This window comes from Loxodonta africana, chromosome 9 (genome assembly GCF_030014295.1).
Source record: "Loxodonta africana isolate mLoxAfr1 chromosome 9, mLoxAfr1.hap2, whole genome shotgun sequence".
NCBI classification, from domain to species: Eukaryota; Metazoa; Chordata; class Mammalia; order Proboscidea; family Elephantidae; genus Loxodonta; species Loxodonta africana.
The window spans coordinates 40,972,827-40,991,746 of record NC_087350.1 but is presented as its reverse complement, the minus strand read 5'-3'; the positions used below and the strand labels follow the sequence as shown (position 1 = coordinate 40,991,746).

The 18,920-nt window shown below is 36.3% G+C and overlaps 1 protein-coding gene across 6 annotated transcripts in view; it reads left to right on the top strand.

Annotated features, from left to right (window-relative positions):
• SMC5 (structural maintenance of chromosomes 5) overlaps positions 1-18,920 on the top strand; it is a 113,479-nt gene that overhangs the window by 54,660 nt on the left and 39,899 nt on the right. For all 6 annotated transcript variants that reach the window (XR_010322970.1, XM_064291231.1, XM_064291230.1 and 3 more), the window contains 7 exons: positions 2,269-2,524; positions 4,989-5,143; positions 7,714-7,827; positions 15,081-15,175; positions 15,821-15,953; positions 17,753-17,926; positions 18,031-18,200. Coding sequence is in view for 5 of the 6 variants with exons in the window: in XM_064291231.1 (XP_064147301.1) it covers positions 2,269-2,524; positions 4,989-5,143; positions 7,714-7,827; positions 15,081-15,175; positions 15,821-15,953; positions 17,753-17,926; positions 18,031-18,200 (1,097 nt within the window). In the remaining variant the exon portion in view is untranslated. The remainder of the gene's footprint in view (positions 1-2,268; positions 2,525-4,988; positions 5,144-7,713; positions 7,828-15,080; positions 15,176-15,820; positions 15,954-17,752; positions 17,927-18,030; positions 18,201-18,920) is intronic.

The window sequence follows — 18,920 nt, the reverse complement described above, 5'->3', positions numbered from 1 at the left end:
AACACATGTGAGATATAGTCAAATGAGAACCAGAAGGAAAAAGATATATATATATATATATATATTACCCCCAAAAAAACCAAACCCACTGCCTTCGAGTCGATTCCGACTCATAGTGACTCTATAGATCAGAGTAGAACTGCCCCATAGAGTTTGCAAGGAGTGCCTGGCAGATTCGAACTGCTGACCTCTTGGTTAGCAGCCGTAGCACTTAACCACTACACCACCAGGGTTTCCAGATATATATATGTATATGAGTATATATGTATGTGTGTGTGTATATATACACATATATATGTATACCTTTAAATGCTATGCTGTTATGGAAGCCCTGGTGCCCCAGCAGTTAAGAGCTTGGCTGCTAACCACTCAGCAGTTTCAACCCATCAGCTGCTCTTTGGAAACCCTGTGGGACAGTTTTTCTCTGTCCTAGAGGGTTGCTATGAGTTGGAATTGACTCGGCGGCCATGAATTTAGGAGTCATAATTATCGTTTTAATTCCTAAGAATATGCTATTTTTTATGCTGTGTTTTTATGTAGAACTCTAATTATATTCCTTTATGGTGAATAAATGTGGCCTTTATGTTTTGTTTTTTTTTAAGAATTTTTTGAGTCTACCTTTGGTGTTTTCAAATGCTCTTCTTCCTTATTTTTTTGTGTACTCGATTCATCCATTTTAAAAGTAAAGTGTCTGTATCTTCTATGAGTGCAGATTTTTCTGTTTTTCCTTATACAGCCAGCCCTCCATATCTGCAGGTTCTGTATCCACAGATTCAGCCAGCCACTGATAAAAATATTTGAGAAAAAAAAAAGTTTCAGAAAGCAAAACTTGAATTTGCCACCCACCAGGCACTACACTGAACCCATGAGAATGAAGGGATGTGTAGGCATCCCCTGCTGTAGCCTCCCCCTGTTTCACACATCGTCAGTTCTCTCCAGCACTCGTTGGAACATAATTCTCCTCGCTCTCCTTTGTTCAGCTACTTGGGTTGTGTGTATCTTTTGTTCCTGTGACAGAATGACTCCTAAAAAACAATAAGTTGTCAAAGCAATCCCTCACAGGCTAAGTGTGAGGGGGCAGAGGAGAGCAGATGAAGGATGTCAGACTAGTAAGCGATGGCTGGCTGGCTAGCTTTGTAAAGCTCTACAGCCACAAGAATGTCAGGGTCATGGTGAATTGTCATCAGCTGAGGCCCAGGCAGCATCTGCATTCCCAGAAGAGGTTGAGAAACTCACAGAAGAGAAAGGCTACCTCCCAGAGCAAGTCTTCATTTGTGATGAAACAACTTTTATATAACATTTACATTGTATTAAAAAAAAAACCCACTGATATTATAAATAATCTAAGGATGATTTAAAGTAGTATATGGAAGGATGTGTGCCATTTTAAGAGACCTGAGCATCCTCAGATTTTGGTTATCTGCGAGGGGTTCTGGAACCACCCCCCCTCTAATACCAAGGGACGACTATAGTTATATTAGTTTCCACTTCCTAGATTGTGAAGCTTTGTTGTTTACTAAAAGTTTAGTATTACCAAACCAGCCAGTTGCTATCAAGTCAAGCCTGACTCAGGCGTGGCAAACCCGTGTGTACATTACCACAGAAATGTACAATATTTTCATTGATTTATTTGTGTTCTTTTTTGCATCATTTTTGTTTTACTTTGTCTCCTATAATTAATATATACTGGATTTTGTTTTGAATTTTTTTCAGTTCAGTGTGAGACTCTTTTTCCATCAATGAAGGAGTTTAACCAACTCACGTTTACTGTTAAATTTTTTACTTACTGTGTTTTTTATTTGATTCCTCCTGTTCTCCTTTTCTACATTCTGTTGCTGTTGATCAGGGTTTTCTCACAATTTTTTTCCTATACATTGAAAGTTATATATTCTAGGCCTGTTTTTCTAGAGATTACTCTTAAAGTTTAAATAACACGTTTTTCTAAGAAATCTAAGAGTTCTTCAGTGTTTTTATTCTTGTACCTGAGTAAGATAAATTTTTGGCAAGCTTTTATTTTCTCTTCCTGCATGTGAATGTTAATAGCGTTAGAAATTTTACTTGTCCATTAGTGAACAAATAAAGATACAGGAAGCCTGGTAGGAGTGGCATTCTAATTTTAGCTGGATACCTTTAGTGAGAAAAACACCCATGTTCTTAGATTGTTGTTTGCATTTTAAAAAATACAAGTATATTTTGTATTACTACAAAAGCCACATAAACAAGGAGAAAAAACAATCTTAAGTACTGACCTACTTTTGTTTTTATTAGATTGAGGAACTTCAGCAGGCTTTAATAGTAAAACAAAAGGAAGAACATGACCGGCAGAGGAGAATAAGCAATACCCGAAAAATGATAGAGGATTTGCAGAATGAACTGAAGACCACGGAAAACTGTGAAAATCTGCAGCCCCAGATCGATGCCATCACAGATGATCTGAGACGCGTTCAAGATGACAAGGCCTTATGTGAAAGCGAGATAATTGATAAGCGAAGTGAGAGGGAGACTCTAGAGAAGGAGAAAAAGAGTAAGTTTTATTAAACTTAGGGTGAAGAGATGTTTATAAAATGGAGATATATCTCTGATGGGTGTTCTTATTCCCCTAATATCTTTATTTCTTAAAATGTTCACATCTTCTTGTTGAAGCTCAGCTTCATTCTTCCAACCCAGTTCTCTATTACCCATATCTATTGTATACTGTGATTTGCTACTGGCTGACCATTGTCTTATGTCAGATTACTGCAATTTATTTAATTCTCTTAAAATGCTTAGCTTTATTTTCTTTACACAATCACTGTTATTTCTCAGATCAAATTTAAGCTTTTTATTCTAGCCTTCATAGCCTTCCATGTTTTCCTCCTCAAAAGCTGCCTAGTTTCATCTTTGCTTTTCTTTCCTATAAACCAGATGGATAGATCTATAGCATTATTCAGATAGAAGACACATTATATTCTGTCAGCTAAATATATATGACTAAAATCTGTAACAGAAGCCCTGGTGGCGCAGTGGTTAAGGGCTTAGCTGCTAACTGAGAGGTCGGTGGTTCGAACCCACGCAGTAGCTCCATGGGGGAAAAGACCTGGTAATCTGTTCCTGTAAATATTACAGCCTAGGAAACCCTATGGGGCAGTTCTCTCTGTCCTATAGAGTCACTATGAGTTGGAGCCAACTCAGCCACACACAACAATAATATCTCTAACAAAAACTCCATTTGTGTACGTTTATCAAAGTACTACATGGATACATGGAATAAGGAAGACCGAAGAAGAGTTAACGCCTTTGAATTGTGGTGTTGGCAAAGAATATTGAATATACCACGGACTGCCAAAAGAACGAACAGATGTGTCTTGGAAGAAGTGCGGCCAGAATGCTCCTTAGAGGCAAGAATGGCGAGACTGCGTCTTACATACTTTGGACATGTTGTCAGGAGGGATGAGTCCCTGGAGAAGGACATCATGCTTGGTAGAGTACAGGGTCAGCGGAAAAGAGGAAGACCCTCAACGAGGTGGATTGACACAGTGGCTGCAACAATGAGTTCAAGCATAACAACGATTGTAAGGATGACTCAGGACTGGGCAGTGTTTTGTTCTGTTGCGCGTAGGGTCGCTATGAGTTGGAACCGACTCGATGGCACCTAACAACAACAACAACAACATGGATATGGTTTTAAAAAAAGAACTAGAATAGAAGGATAACCCCTTTCCCACCTGCAGACTCACTTTCAAGGGTAACCACTTTTAACTATTTTAGCAGTTTTTTCCGAAAGATCTTCCATATATTTGCATTATATTCTTATTTCACTGTTGTTTGATTTATCAATTTTAGACGTTGTGTTTTGATATTTAGTTACACTAGATGTAGATTTTTAGCTCATAACACCTCTTTTCCCTATATTTTAATTCCTCAAATGGGATAGTTATATTGATAATAATAATAATTAATCATTAACATTTGTTAATATTGATTTGTTATAATAGACCCCTCTTTTTAGTTATATACAATTTTCAGTATTGCTTAATATAGCACGCTTTGTAAACTAAAAATATTGGCACTCCCGTCCTTTTTCACTTTCCTTCTCGTATTTGAAATTTTCTCATCTTTTGCCTTGATTTGATATTTTCAAGACTGAAAACATTTATATTTTGTTATAAATTAACTTAAAACCATAATTTTTATGTGCTGTGTTTATGGGTTAATTCTAAAATCTAGAAGTACTAAGTATTGCTTATGTTATTCCAACGATGAAACTGGTTCATAGCATAGCTATGTAATGTATTATGATTACATTTCTTTTCACTGACAGCTTTTTTAAAAGTTTTAATTGACCTTTTTATTTTTAACACCATTTTCTTAAGTTGAAAAAAAAAAAGGAAAGAATCTAATCAGACATTCTCTTGAGTTCTGGGGCCTTCCATCTAAACTGGTGGTTCTCCAGGTCCCTGCATGGCTGCCATCTGAAGTTTCTCTCCATGCTCATCCTGTGGTGGATAAACCTATACCTGCCTCTCATGTCTTCCTGTTTTGTTTTTTTTTTTTACATTCCTCCCTTATCTTATTACGTCTTCAGGTAACCTCTTATGAAGAGATATTTGGGAATTAATTTCAGCCTTTTTATCCCTGAAGATATCTTTATTTCATTATCCATTTAGTCTTGATTTTGTTTTATGTATAATTCTAGGTCGAAAATAATTTTTCTACCAGAATTTTGAAGGTCTACCACCACTGTTTTCTGATAGGAAATCTAGTATTTTTTTTTCATTCTTTTGTAGGAGACTTGCCCTTTCTTTCTAATAGCTTAAGGATCTTATATCCTGGGCATTTGGAAATTTTACAATGATTTGTTCAAGGTAGATTATTTTCAATATGCTGGATATTTGCTGGGTGATGTTTGTAACCTTCAGATATAGGATATTCTTCTGTATTCTTAATAGGTTAGTTCACTAATGAAGGTTTTCAAAGAAACAGTGTTTTGTTTTATTTTCCAATTTTAGGTGTACATGATCATATTATACGTTTTGACAATCTTAGGAATCAAAAGGAAGATAAGCTGAGACAGAGGTACCGTGACACATATGATGCTGTTTTGTGGCTAAGAAATAACAAAGATAAATTTAAGCAAAGAGTCTGTGAACCCATAATGCTCACGGTAAGAAATTTTGTTCATCTTGGTAGCATCTGTTAGTTTTGTTAATGTAATCATTGTAAATTTTTGTTAAAAGAATTTGTTAGTCCTGTTAACTCCCTAGGCTCCCTGGTGGCACAGTGGTTAAAGTGCTCGCCTGCTAATTGAAAGGTTGGCCTTCAAACCCACCAGCTGCTCTGTGGGAGAAAGATTTGGCAGCTGGTTCTGTAAAGATTAAAGCATTGGAAACCCTATGGGACTGTTTTACTTTGTCCTATAGGGTCGGAATCGACTCGACGGCACTGGGTTTGTTTTTTTTTATTTTATAGGGTCGCTATGAGTCAGAATGACTCAACAGCAGTGAGTTTGGTTTCAGTGGGATATTAACTCCCTGTTTTTCCCTTATCACATTTGTGGCACCTGGCATACTGCTAAATCCATACCTGAACTTTTTAAAAGCGACTATGATGAATGAGGGAATTAACTATCATAAAACCTGTGTATGTTTTTTAAAAACAGGTATGAAACTAGCAGCTTATTGACCAAGAAACATGTATAAAATTAGCTCTGTTATCTGGTTCCTCTGGCAATTGCTGTTCCTAGAGTATAGCAGACCATAGATTAGGATGTGCTGGAAAAAACAAAACAAAACAAAACCCAGTCCCGTCAAGTCAATTCCGACTCATAGCGACCCTATAGGACGGAGTAGAACTGCCCCATAGAGTTTCCAAGGAGCACCTGGCAGATTCAAACTGCCGACCCTTTGGTTAGCAGCCGTAGCACTTAACCACTATGCCACCAGGGTTTCCAGAATCTGCTGAAGGGGTAGAAAACTGCTATAAATAAATAAGTTGACAAGGAACACCTGACAGGGGATAGACAAGAAAATCACCTGCTCCAAAAATAGAGCATTCTGACAATTCTGAGAATGACATCATAAGCATTTCATAGCTCTTAATTTATGTTGAATCATATTAATTAATCGTGGTTGTGAGTTTACTAGGAAGATGTCCATCTAAAATATTTAAAATAATAAGTTTGTCCACTTAAAAGAATGAAAAACTGCATTTCTTGGTAATGATATATTAGATGTAGATATGTGATATAAACTTAAAATTTATTCACAAATGACTTAAGAATTATTTTTACTGGATAGTTGTTTTTTCTTTAGTAGAGAATTCACTATGTTTCTTTTAAATAAAACACTTCTTGCAGCATTCATAAAAAGTTCTATATTCTGTATCACATCACAGGGTTTCATTTGCAGGCACTAACATTTGTGTCACACTTTTAGGAAAGGAATTTTACATGTTTTTTTATTAATATAGTACATAAATGCCTCCTCTTTCATAAAGCTTAATTTTTTTTTTTTCCACGAAAACTGATTTACATCTGCTAGAGGTAATTTGGGAAACCCTGGTGGAATAGTGGTTAAGAGTTTGGCTACTAACCAAAAGGTCGGCAGTTTGAATCCACCAGGTGCTCCTTGGAAATCCTATGGGGCAGTTCTTCTTTGTCCTGTAAGGTTGCTTTGAGTCGGAATCGACTCAGTGGGAGCAGGTTTGATAGAAGCAATTTACTCATTCTCTAAAATTCCATAGGTGGCCCTTTTTATATATCTCTTTTATGGAGCCTTAGCATCCTCTGCTTTTCAACATACTTATTCATTTGCAATAAAGCATAGATAGTGTTCTTCTTGAGACAGTTTTTTTTTTTGATCTATCTTAGTATTGAACCTCACATGCAGAATTGCCTAGTCAGTTAATACTTTGTAAGCAAGCTGGGATAAGCTTATGTTCTAGTGGTACAAAACTAGGGTTTCATTTGAAGGCACTAACATTTATAATTAAGCCATAGTGAACCCTCCTCCACCCTGCCATTGGTTTCATCAAGTTTTATTCAGTTCTTTATGTTTTTGTGCCTATTGGTTATTTCCATAATATAAAGTTCTTCTTCAAGATTAAGAAGAAAAATATAAAAGTTTGGGGATAAATGAGAAATTTTTATACTGCTAGGTCACAAGCTAAGACAGTTTCAAACATTTTCAGTGAATTAACCAAAAAGGAACTTAAATGTTTCTTAAAGAAAAAACAACAGTTGCCACTAGTCTACCCTGACTTACAGCAACCTCATGTGTGTCAGAGTAGAACTGTGCTCCATAGGGTTTTCAATGGCTAATTTTTTTTTTTTTTCCAAAAGTGGATTACCAGGCCATTCTCCCAAGGCATTTCTGGGTAAACTTGAACCTTCAACCTTTCTGTTTGCAGCCAAACATGTTGACCGTTTGCACCACCCAGGGACTCCCTCCAGTGGCCATAGAGTTGGTTCTGACTCCCGGCAAGCCCGTGTCTGTCAGAGTAGAACCGTGTTGATATGCATCCGGTGCTGTTTGAGTCTTGGCATTTGATTAACTGTGTGTTGGATGTTTCTGGGTAAAGTAGGATAAGTAGGTGTTTTAACCTGTTGACCCTTAGATACCACTTTTGTTGTTGTTGTTATTTTCTGAAATACTAAATTTAATTTGTTACAAACATGTTCTAGTAATCAGTTTGCACTTCATGAAAATCAACTAATTTTTTCTTTTTTTTGTTTAGATCAATATGAAAGATAATAAAAATGCCAAATACGTTGAAAATCATATTCCATCAAATGACTTGAGAGCCTTTGTATTTGAAAGCCAAGAAGATATGGAGGTTTTCCTCAAAGAGGCAAGTACTAACTACCAATATTTTAACCCATTTGGCACTTACCTTTCAGTGCTTAAATTTTTAACTTCACTAGGGCAAAATGTGATATAAAAATTAACAGCAGTTAACTCTTACATAAAGTCACGCAATTTTGGTTATTTCTTCCCTATTTATACCATTATTAGGAGATGAGTTTGTTTTATAGGACGGAAAGATAACTGATAATTTCATCTGTCATAGGTTTTAAAATTAGCACGTGGAATTAATAGGAAGAGTAATTTGTTGCATTCTTTTAAGGGAATGAAACATGGTAGACATCCTTTTTAGAAGTGTATTGAAATGAACTCAGATTTTGTTTGGAAGGGGAATCATTATGATGTTGTTGCTTATTAATACAAATAAAACCTCTTAAAATAGAATGAGAATCCCGTATGTGATCAGAAAACACTGCTGACTGAGAATCTAAGCTCCTCAAATACAGAATGGCTTCACAGTTAAGAGGACAAGCTCTGTAGCCAGCCTGTTAGGATTTGAGTTCTGCCTTGGTACTGAATTGACTCTATAAGGCCCCAACAACAACTAACTTGGACAACTTGCCTGAATGCTTTGTGTTTCAGTTCCCTTGTCAATAAAATGAGAGTAATACTATCTACTTTATAAGGTAGTTGTGAGGATTAATTCAGTTAAGAATTGTGGAAATATTTAGCAGAAGGCTTGTTAGCCATTATTGTTAATATTGTCGGCAAGATTTCTTTTTCCCTTTGTATATGCCTTCTACTTCTTTAAAAGCTTATAAAAGTTAAGGTATGGATTTTGTTTTCCTTCTTTTTGTTTAAACCTTAAGTATTAAGTCTAAATGAGAACAGGACCTTGTATCAGCTCAAGTTGTCCAGTGTTTCTCTGGTGCACAGGTATTTAGAAAGAACTCTTACTTTCTTTGGCTTCTGTATTACCCTACCTCTAGTTTGGAGGTTGATGGGTGTGAGGCTATAACAAATCCCCATTTTCTACTTCTTTGTTTAATTCTAACCCCAGCTGCCCTCAATTCTAACCGCAGCTGCTCATGCAGCACATCTTTCTCTGACCCCAAGCACCTAGAAGCTAAGTCAGCTCTCACAGGTGAAAAAGACACTCTCCTTCAGACTGCCAATTCAGCCCAGGACTTCAGATGCCATCTGCAAGCTTGGGAGTCCTTGGGCCACCCCTTGCATCTGACCTGCTGACTCCATATTCCAGGGTTCCCTTTACTCCCTCAGTACAGCAGCCATAAGGTCAGGGTTTCCCAGCTGCCCCTGCCCTCCTCACCTCTGACCTGTTGGCTCTCACTGTTTCCCCAGGTTCAGTAATTTGCTAGAAAGATTCATATAACTCATACAAAGGGCCACACTTAAATATATGGCTCAATTATAAAGGATACGAAGCAGAATCAGCATAAAGAAGAGAAGCATAGGGTTAGGTCTGGGAAGGATCCCAATGCAGAGCTTCCATGTCCCAAAGAGGGTACGTTACCTTTCCTTTGTCAACCAGGAAGCTCATGGAGATTCAGTGGCTAGAGCCTTTTGAGGGGGGCTTCATTACGTAATGCAAACTCCAGCTCCTTCCCCCTGAGGTCAGTCAGTATCATGAGGTATCAGGCAATGGGTCTTTCTGGCCTGGCCTGCCCCCACCACAGAGTCACCTCATCACCTCACTGGCATAACCTATGCGTTAGGTGTGGTCTGGAATCCTTATTGAAGACACTTAAATTTCAAGGATTTTTTTTTTTTTTTAGAGATCATTTCACAGGAACTGAGGGCTAAGACCAAACACTTCGGGTAAAGTTAATGTAAACCCTGCGAAGGGGAATGTGAACATAATGGTTACCGGATAGAAGGGTTAGACATGTAAATGGTTACTGGATAGAAGGGTTAGACATATAAAGTTACAAAGTGGACATCAAAAAGTTAAACATTTATGTATTTTAAAACTATTTGAGCCTAACCAATGAGTATTAATCCCATGTCAGAGCTCACTGAAGAAACAGGTTGTTGGGGTTACATGTCTGCGGAACACAGTATACTGTGGAGGGCATGCAGTCAGGCGTAACTAGATGATTTCTGTTTTGCAAATGACCAGCTTTGCCTACACTGAGTACGTCGCCTTGCCTCAAAAACGTATACTGCCTCTGCAGTGAGGATTTGAACCATACATTGATAATACGACGCAGATTCCTGAAAATTTGGCCTTTGTTCTGTTTCTCTTGTGCTGTAACAATTAGTTCTTCCATATCCGAGAAGGTAGAGCCAGACTTCCTATTCATGTCTGACTTTTTGTGTATTTTAAATTGTGAAATTTATTGTATATAACCTTCTCCTGTAATTGTTTCTAAAATACTCTAAGAGGAAATATATAATCAACACCAAATTCAAACGAAAAAAAACCCAGTGCCATCGAGTCGATTCCAATTCAGAGCGACTCTATAGGACAGAGTAGAACTGCCACATAGGGTTACCAAGGAATGGCTGGTGGATTTGAACTGCTGACCTTTTGGTTAGTAGCCATAGCTCTCAACTGCTACGCCACCAGGGCTGCATTATGCATAACGATAAATGCAGTAAAAACAATGTTAATAAATTTGAGATCCATATTGTTACTTACTGAAAGCAGATAACATGATTTAAAAAGGAGCTAACAAGGAGTTATGCTGGTACTATACTGCAGCTTACCTCTTGGTATAATTAGAGATATTGAAAAGGAAAATACTTTCTCATTGTCTGATTCAGTTTTATTTAATTTGACCCTGAAACAGTAGATTTTAAAAGCTTAATGAACCACACATACCATCTTCAGGATTTATTGACTCATGGCCAATGTCGTTTCATTTATGCCTCTACTATTTATTTTTAAATAACTTCTTGTTTTCATATAATTTTAAACTTACAGAAAAGTTGGAAAAATAGCATGTGGAGCTTCTGTATATACTATATCCGGATTTACTGGTTATTTACATTTTTCCCTATTTGCTTTATTATTTTCATTTTCTTTCCCATATTTACGAGTAAGTAGAGACATCCTGCTTCTAGTTACTTCAGCGTTTATTTTCTAATAACAAGGATGTTACATAACCATAGTACACTTATAAACATTATGAGATTTAACACGGATGCAATACTATTATTTAACCCACAGTGTATGTTAAGGTTTCTTCAGTGGCCTCAATACTGTCCTTTATAACTATTTTTGCCCCAGTACAGAATCCAATCTAGGATTATGCATTGAATTTAGCTGTCACATCTCTTGGATCTTCTTTAATCTGGAAGAGTTCCTCAGTCTTTCTTGGCCTTTCCCGATGTTGGCATTTTTAAAAAGGCTATTTATTTTGGAGATTGTCCCTGAATTTGGGTTCGCCTTATGTTTCCTCATTATTAGGTTCAGGTGATGCATTTTGGGCAGGTATGTCACAGAACTGATTGTTGTATCATTCTTAGTGCGTCACATCTGGAGGTACATGATGTTGATCCCATTATTGGTGAGTTAACTTTGATCACTTGGTTAAGGTGGTATCTGCTAGGCTTCTTCATTGTAAAGTCAGTTTTGCTATAACACATCATGTGTTCCTAAAAATCACTGCACTGTGCAAAATCATGTAATATGTATCCACAGGGTTTATGGGAAAGATGGGGTTAGGGCAGAACAGTCACATGGCACATAAAAGATGAACCTAATAAAAACGATAGTATAGTTAGTTATTAAGAAATACACAAATACGATAAATGTGGCACTTTCCGTGAAAAAGACCAGAAATTGGCTTGTGGAAGTGGGCTTTGGAAGGATTGAAGCTTTTGAGTTACTTTGTGGCGGTTAAAGCAGGGATATGTGTATTCCTATGCAGCTCAGTTCGGTTGGGTGCAGTTGTCTGCATTTAGCTAGAGAAAACCGGGTGTTTCTTGTGGGTGAAATCATATGTAAACAAGTGTGAAATTCACATTATGTTCAAATTGTTCCCCAGTGTATTAATTGCCTGGAACAAATTGGTATTTTGAAAACAAGCATTATAGGAAAACTGACTTTTTCCTTTTGTAATTATTTGTATGAATATACTTTGAGATATCCCTTTTTTTTTTCCATGAAACTTTACCTGCTATGTTTAACAGCTAGTAATGATTGTAACTCTATCATGCCTTCTGTATTTATTAGTTGACATTCTACGGTAAGGAAGAGCTTTTCCTTGTCCCCCATTTATTTATTCATTCATTTATTATATGAGTATGTTGTTGTTGTTAGGTGCCGTCGAGTTGGTTCTGACTCATAATGACCCTACGTATGTACACCGGAAGGAAACACTGCTCGGTCCTGCACCATGCTCACAATCGTTATGCTTAAGCTCTTTAAGCCTATTGTTGCAGCCACTGTGTCAGTCCACCTTGTTGGGGGTCTTCCTCTTTTTCGTTAGCCCTCTACTTTACCAAGCACGATGTCCTTCTCCAAGGACTGATCCCTGTTGATAACATGTCCAAAGTGTATGAGACACAGTCTCGCCATCTTTGCTTCTGAGGAGCATTCTGGTCGTACTTCTTTCAAGATAGGTTTGTTCATTGTTTTGGCAGTCCATGGTATATTCAGTATATCAGTATAACCCAACCAAACCCACTGCTATGAGTATATCAGTACAGACTCATAGAATTTTATTTTATGGTTTATAATCCATTACTTTTTTTATAATCCATTTTTTTTTAATCCATTACTATCATTATTTATTTTAATGTTCAAATTGTTCCAGATTTGGCCAGTGGAACAATTCCATGCTAACTCCTGTGTCCTTTTTGATATGTCGCTGTCATATTTTTGGCCACTTCTTTACTTTGTGGTACAGCAAGATGTTACAAGCTCACCATGAATGTTCCCTGCCTCAAAGTTACGGTCAGCCTTTTTTCCAAGGAAGACTAGTTCCTTTTAGAAATTGAGATCTGGGTACTAGGTGTGTTCACTGCTGCTGGTGTGTCTCATTGCTTCTGAGTTGTCTCATATAAACCCTCATTTCTATATATACCCAGAGAAAGAGAGAGCACGGTATACCATGAGTTCACACTGATACTTCCAATTACACTCTAACACTAAAGAGTACGTTTTAGTCTTTCTCCTGTGTGTATTTGTAATTCCCTCTGCAGCAGTAAAAAACATGGCCCCCCCTTATCGTCATTATACTTACTCATTCATTCAGGTTTAGAATGTTCTGAAAGTATTTTCAGAATTTTATTCCACGCCACCGTGAAATGCAAACATGGTCATTAGAGTTTATTGTTTATTTTTATAGGGTTTTTGTTGTTTAGATGGACACGCACTAAAATACATAAGCATTAACTGTCCAGTTTGATGGACTTTGACAAATGCATACACGTGTCAATATATTACCCTAGAAAATTCCCTCAATCTTAAGCATGCTAGTGAGTGTGTTACGGTATTTTGTTAAGGTTTTAATTTATATTTCTACAGTGACTGATGATATTGAGCATTTTTTCATGTGTTTATTGTCCATTCATATTATCTTCCTTTGTAAAACATCTATCCAAGTCTTTTGCCTTTTTTTAAAAATTTTATCATGGTGAAATGTACATGACAAAACATTTGTCCTTTAGAACATTTTTACGTGCACAATTTCAGTGGCATTAATTATGTTCACCATGTTTCGCAGCCATCACCACTATCCCTTTCCAGATTTTTTCATCACCCTTAACAGAAACTCAGTACCACTTAAGCAGTAACTCCCCGTTTCCCCTCCTGCCCGTCCCTGGAAGCCACTAATAAACTTTGATCTCTATGTACTTGCCTATTCTAGATATTTCATATTAAAAAAAAAAAAAAAAACTCATTGCCGTAGAGTCGATTCCAGTTCATAGCGACCCTATAGGACAGAGTAGAACTGCCCCGTAGAGCTTCCAAGGAGTGCTGGGTAGATTCGAACTGCCGACCCTTTGGTTAGCAGCCATAGCACTTAACCACTATGCCACTAGGGTTTCCAGATATTTCATGTAAGTGGGATCGTATGATATTTTTTCTTATATGTCTTACATATTTCACTCAGCATAATGTTTTCAAAAGTCATCCATGTCATATCATGTATCAGAATTTCATTTCTTTTATGGCTGAATAATATTCCATTGTATGCATACAGGCATGCACTGCATAATGCCCATTCAGGCAACATCCGACTGTGTATACGTCCGTGGCCCCATAAGGTTTAATAGAGTTCAGAAATCCCCATCAATGACAGCTCTGCTATCTGCTGGCCGAGTTATGTTGGGCATGCCAATTAACCTCCTGTGCCTTGTTTTCCATACCTATAAAATGGGGTCAGGAGGCTGTAGACGGATTAAAAGCAGCAAGGCTTTTGAAAGTGCCTTGTAAACTGTGAAGTGGTATGCAATGCCTGGCCAGCTCCAGGGGTGCTGGCCCGCATCCTGAGTCCCTACCTCCCTGTGCCTTCAGCCTCGGGCGGGCACTGAACAGCCAAGTCCTCAGCCCAGAGGCAATGCCCTTCTGCCCTACCCTCGCCTTGTAAACTGAAACACTGTATGGTGTTCGCACAACATCCTACTTCACAGAACGTATCATGGACATTAAGTGATGCATGACTGTTTATCACATTTTGTTTGTACATTCATCTGTTGAAGGACAGTTCTGTTGGGTATAGTGTTCTTGGTTGACTGTTGTTTTTTTTTTTCTTTCACACTTTAAATATGTCCTTGCATTGCCTTCTGGGCCCCAAGATTTCTGAAGAGAAATTCACCATCTTACTGGGATCCTTTATATGTGACTGTTTTCTTCTCCCTTGCTACTTTCAGGAGTCTCTCTTTGTCTTTGGTTTTCGAGAGTTTGATTTGCTCTTTCTCTCTTCCAAGTGTCAACTTCCCTCTAGCTTCTGTTTGTGGTGCCTTCAATAATTGGTTTTTAAAATTTTGCCCAGAGTTTATAAACATTTGCCAAAAAGGTGTAGGCCAAGAGAAGATAATCTGCTACTTGTAGAAGCAGAACTACCCCCCTTCTGTATTTTTTTGAAGCAGTTCTACTCCTACTATTTTGTCTGAGGATATTTGAGTTTGTATCTCTAAAAGAAGCGGACTCTTTGAAAACCACGTAACTGTAATGTCATTATTATATCTTAAAAAATTTCCTAAGTGTCATTAAATATCCAGTCAGTGTTTAAATTTATACTCATCTATGAATGCCAGTGGGAATGTGGTAATTTCAATTGATCGTTTATGGTAATTAAAATAATATTTTTTCCCTATATTTAGGTTCGTGACAACAAAAAATTAAGAGTAAATGCAGTTATTGCTCCTAGTAGTTCATATGCAGACAAAGCACCTTCAAGGTCTCTGAGTGAACTAAAGTAAGTCTTGAAAATATTATTAGAAATAGCCTGTTGCTTTGACTATTGAATAATTGTTTATCTCTTAAATATATTTTAATTATCTCTGTGTCACATGCATATGTTCGTTATAGGCTCTATTATTCCCTTATAGGATTTCTACTTAAGTCTAAAGGAAGAAAAACTCTAGACACAGGAACAGATCTTGATATATGTAATATGTGATGAAGATGATGTTTATCATCACTAGAGCAATATAGAACTATTTAACAAAAGCTGCTAAAACAGTGGTTAGCTCTTAGGAAAATAAAATGGTAAATCATCATTTCATAATGCAAAAATAATTTTCAGAAGGACTGAATGTCAGTTTGCAATTATAAAATAGGTGTAAGTAAATAACCCTAGATGTAAGTAGACATTCTGAAAATAAAAGCTGTGAAAGAAACAACAAAACAAATTAGTAGTCTTTACTCATAAAAAAGCATAAACTTTTCAAATAAGGTAGTAATCAATATTAAGTGATTTTAAAATGTTAAAAAAAAAACTTTCCCTATACTAACATTAAACAATATACATTTTATTTATTGTTTATTGGCCACTTATCAACTATTATATTTTTTGTAGTATTTTAAGAAGAAGAACCTAATGAGTACTTTTTTCTTTCAGACAATATGGGTTTTTCTCTTATTTGCGAGAGTTATTTGATGCACCTGATCCTGTAATGAGTTATCTTTGCTGCCAATATCATATTCATGAAGTTCCCGTAGGAACTGAAAGGACCAGAGAAAGAATTGAAAGGGTAAGACATTATTGAATCTTCACTAAAAATGTAATTTTGTTAAAACTTCTTAGCTTAAAACCAAGCAAAAATGTCTGAAATTTAAATAAGTTTGTCATTTTGTTTTTACCCATGCACAAATTATCTTTGTATTTTACATTTTCAGTATGACATAAAACAGTGACTGTTGACTGGTACTTTATGAAAAAATGATGTAAAGTTAACTAGAGTAAATAAATACTTAATACCTTTAGATTAATTGAATGAGGTTTAGATCCTCAAAAGAAACACCTGACGTTCTTACCTGATTCTGCCTTGCTTGATAAACCTATATTCATACATTATATTAACGGCTTAACCATTTTAAATTCTTGCATTCTAGATTACCTTTCTAATTTTATCTTAGAATGGATAGACTGGTTTAGAAGTGGTATAGTAAGCCCTCCCTTTCTTAAAGATTCCACTGCAGGTTATCTCATACACCTCATCCAGTCTTTCCCCTTTATTCCACGTTATTCAGTGTTTGTGGATACCAGTTTATACCCTATTAAATTAAGTGTGCTTAAGTATGTTTTATCTCTTTATTTAGACTGTAAACCTCTGGAAGGAAATGAGGCAGAATAGTATTGGTTATGAAACTTTAGTGATTGGAAAAATCTGTATCACAGCCTACTATTCTTTATAAATATACAGAAATTGGTGCAATACTGTTATGGTGCCTAGAATGCTTTAAAATTCTTTATGTAAGTGTCTTTGTCATCTAGTGCTGCCATAACAAATACTACAAGTGGATGGCTTTAACAAAGAGAAATTTGTTTTCTCATAGTTTTTAGTAGGCTACAAGTCCAAATTCCGGGCGTCAGCTCCAAGGGAAGGCTTTCTCCCCCTGTCGGCTCTGGAGGAAGGACCTTGTCCTCAATCTTCCCCTGGTTGAAGAGCTTGTCAGGCGCAGGGACCTCATGTCCAAAGGATGCCCTCTGCTTCTGGTGCTGCTCTCTTGGCGGTGTGAGGTCCCCAACTCTCTGCTTGCTTCCCTTTTATCTCTTGAGAGATAAAAGGTGGTACAGGCCACACCCCAGGGAAACCCCCTTTACCTTGGGTCAGGGAGGTGACCTGAGTAAGAGTGGTGTTACAATCCCTCCTTAATCCTCTCAACATAAAATTACAATCACAAAATGGAGGACAACCACACAATACTGAGAATCATGGCCTAACCAAGTTGATATACACATTTTTGGAGGGACATAATTCCATCCATGACAATAATTTATTGAGAGAAAAAAGTCCCAAGGAAAAAAAAAGTCTTTGAAATGTTTTATTTAAAACCCTATAAAAAATACAGTTTTTCCGTTAAGTATTGTCCCAGATATCCAGGAGCTAAGTATAAGATCATGTATCCTTCAACAGTATAACTAAAGAGTAGAGAGCATAAATGACTTACCCAAGATAACACAGATGAAACTGTGGGGCATGTAGCTCTTGGTATCTCTTATTTAGATGGAACAAAACCTTAAAAAATATACGCACTTGAGAGAGATTGTATAGTCAAATGGAGATACAACAGACTTTTCTATTGCTTTGTTTCTTTCCTAATTCTCTTTTACTTAACGTGGTTTTCCAGAATAATAACTTGAAATGTATCAGCTACTGTGATAGAGTTGTTGTTCGATAAATTAAAAAAAAGAAAAAAACAAGTGTATCTAATATATTTTAATCTTCCAAAATTTACCTGATCTTTTTTTTTTTAATTCTTTCATTCTTTAAAACATGTATCATAATTCTTATTCGATGTGCACTAATACTACTGTTTTACATTGTAGGTGATACAGGAAACCCGATTAAAACAAATTTATACAGCAGAAGAAAAGTATGTGGTGAAAACTTCTTTTTATTCAAACAAAGTTATTTCCAGCAACACATCCTTAAAAGTAGCCCAGTTTCTCACAGTCACTGTAGATCTAGAGCAAAGAAGACACTTAGAAGAACAGCTGAAGGTTGGTTGTTTCAATTTGAGTGTTAGAAATAATATTAACTGGATTTAAAATATTTTAACTGGAACTTGTTTTAAAAATATATTAACAATTTCAATCTTCCCTAGGAAATTAATAGAAAATTGCATGCAGTGGACTCAGGATTGATTGCCTTACGTGAGACAAACAAACGTCTAGAACACAAGGACAATGAACTTAGACAAAAGAAGAAGGACCTTCTTGAAAGAAAAACCAAGAAAAGACAATTGGAACAAAAAATTAGTTCCAAACTAGGAAGGTATCTTTCAGCCTATTTGGGGGGAGAGCACAAAGAGATGTATGGGGATAATGAGTATTATTGAAATAACACGGTTCCCACAACCTTTTTTTATAATAATTATTCTCTAAAGTTTTATTCCTACTATTTATAATGGAATTTTAGTTCCCAGGGCAAAAGGAGGTGAATCTTAAGTGTTGTGAGTTTTTCTGTTCCCTAGTTCAGTTATTATGGTCCTTAGACCCCTTTACATGGTTAAAATTATTGAAGACCCTGAAGTTTTGTTTATATGGTTATATCTATTGATATTTACCCCATTAGAAATTAAAAGTGAAAAATGCTAAAAGTGTTCATTTTAAAAGTAATAATAATAAACCCAGTATATATTATTAACAAAGTTTTTATGAAAAAATAACATTTCCAAAACACAAATAAATTTACTAAGAGGAGTGACATTGTTTTTCATTTATGCAGATTTCTTTAATGTCTGATTTAAATGAAAGACAGCTGGATTTTCATCTCTGCTTCAATAGTTAGTCAGTTGTGAGGTGGTGTTTTGGTTGAAGTACTTGAACAAAATCCGACTTCATACAGATAAGTAGTTGAAAAAGGAAGGAGTATTTTAATAGCCTATTCAGATAATTGTGGCTGCTCTTCTTTAATATTATATCAGAACTTGCCCAGGTGTGATTTCTTAAAGGTTAATTACAGTGTGAAATCTAAAACCATATCAGGAACTTG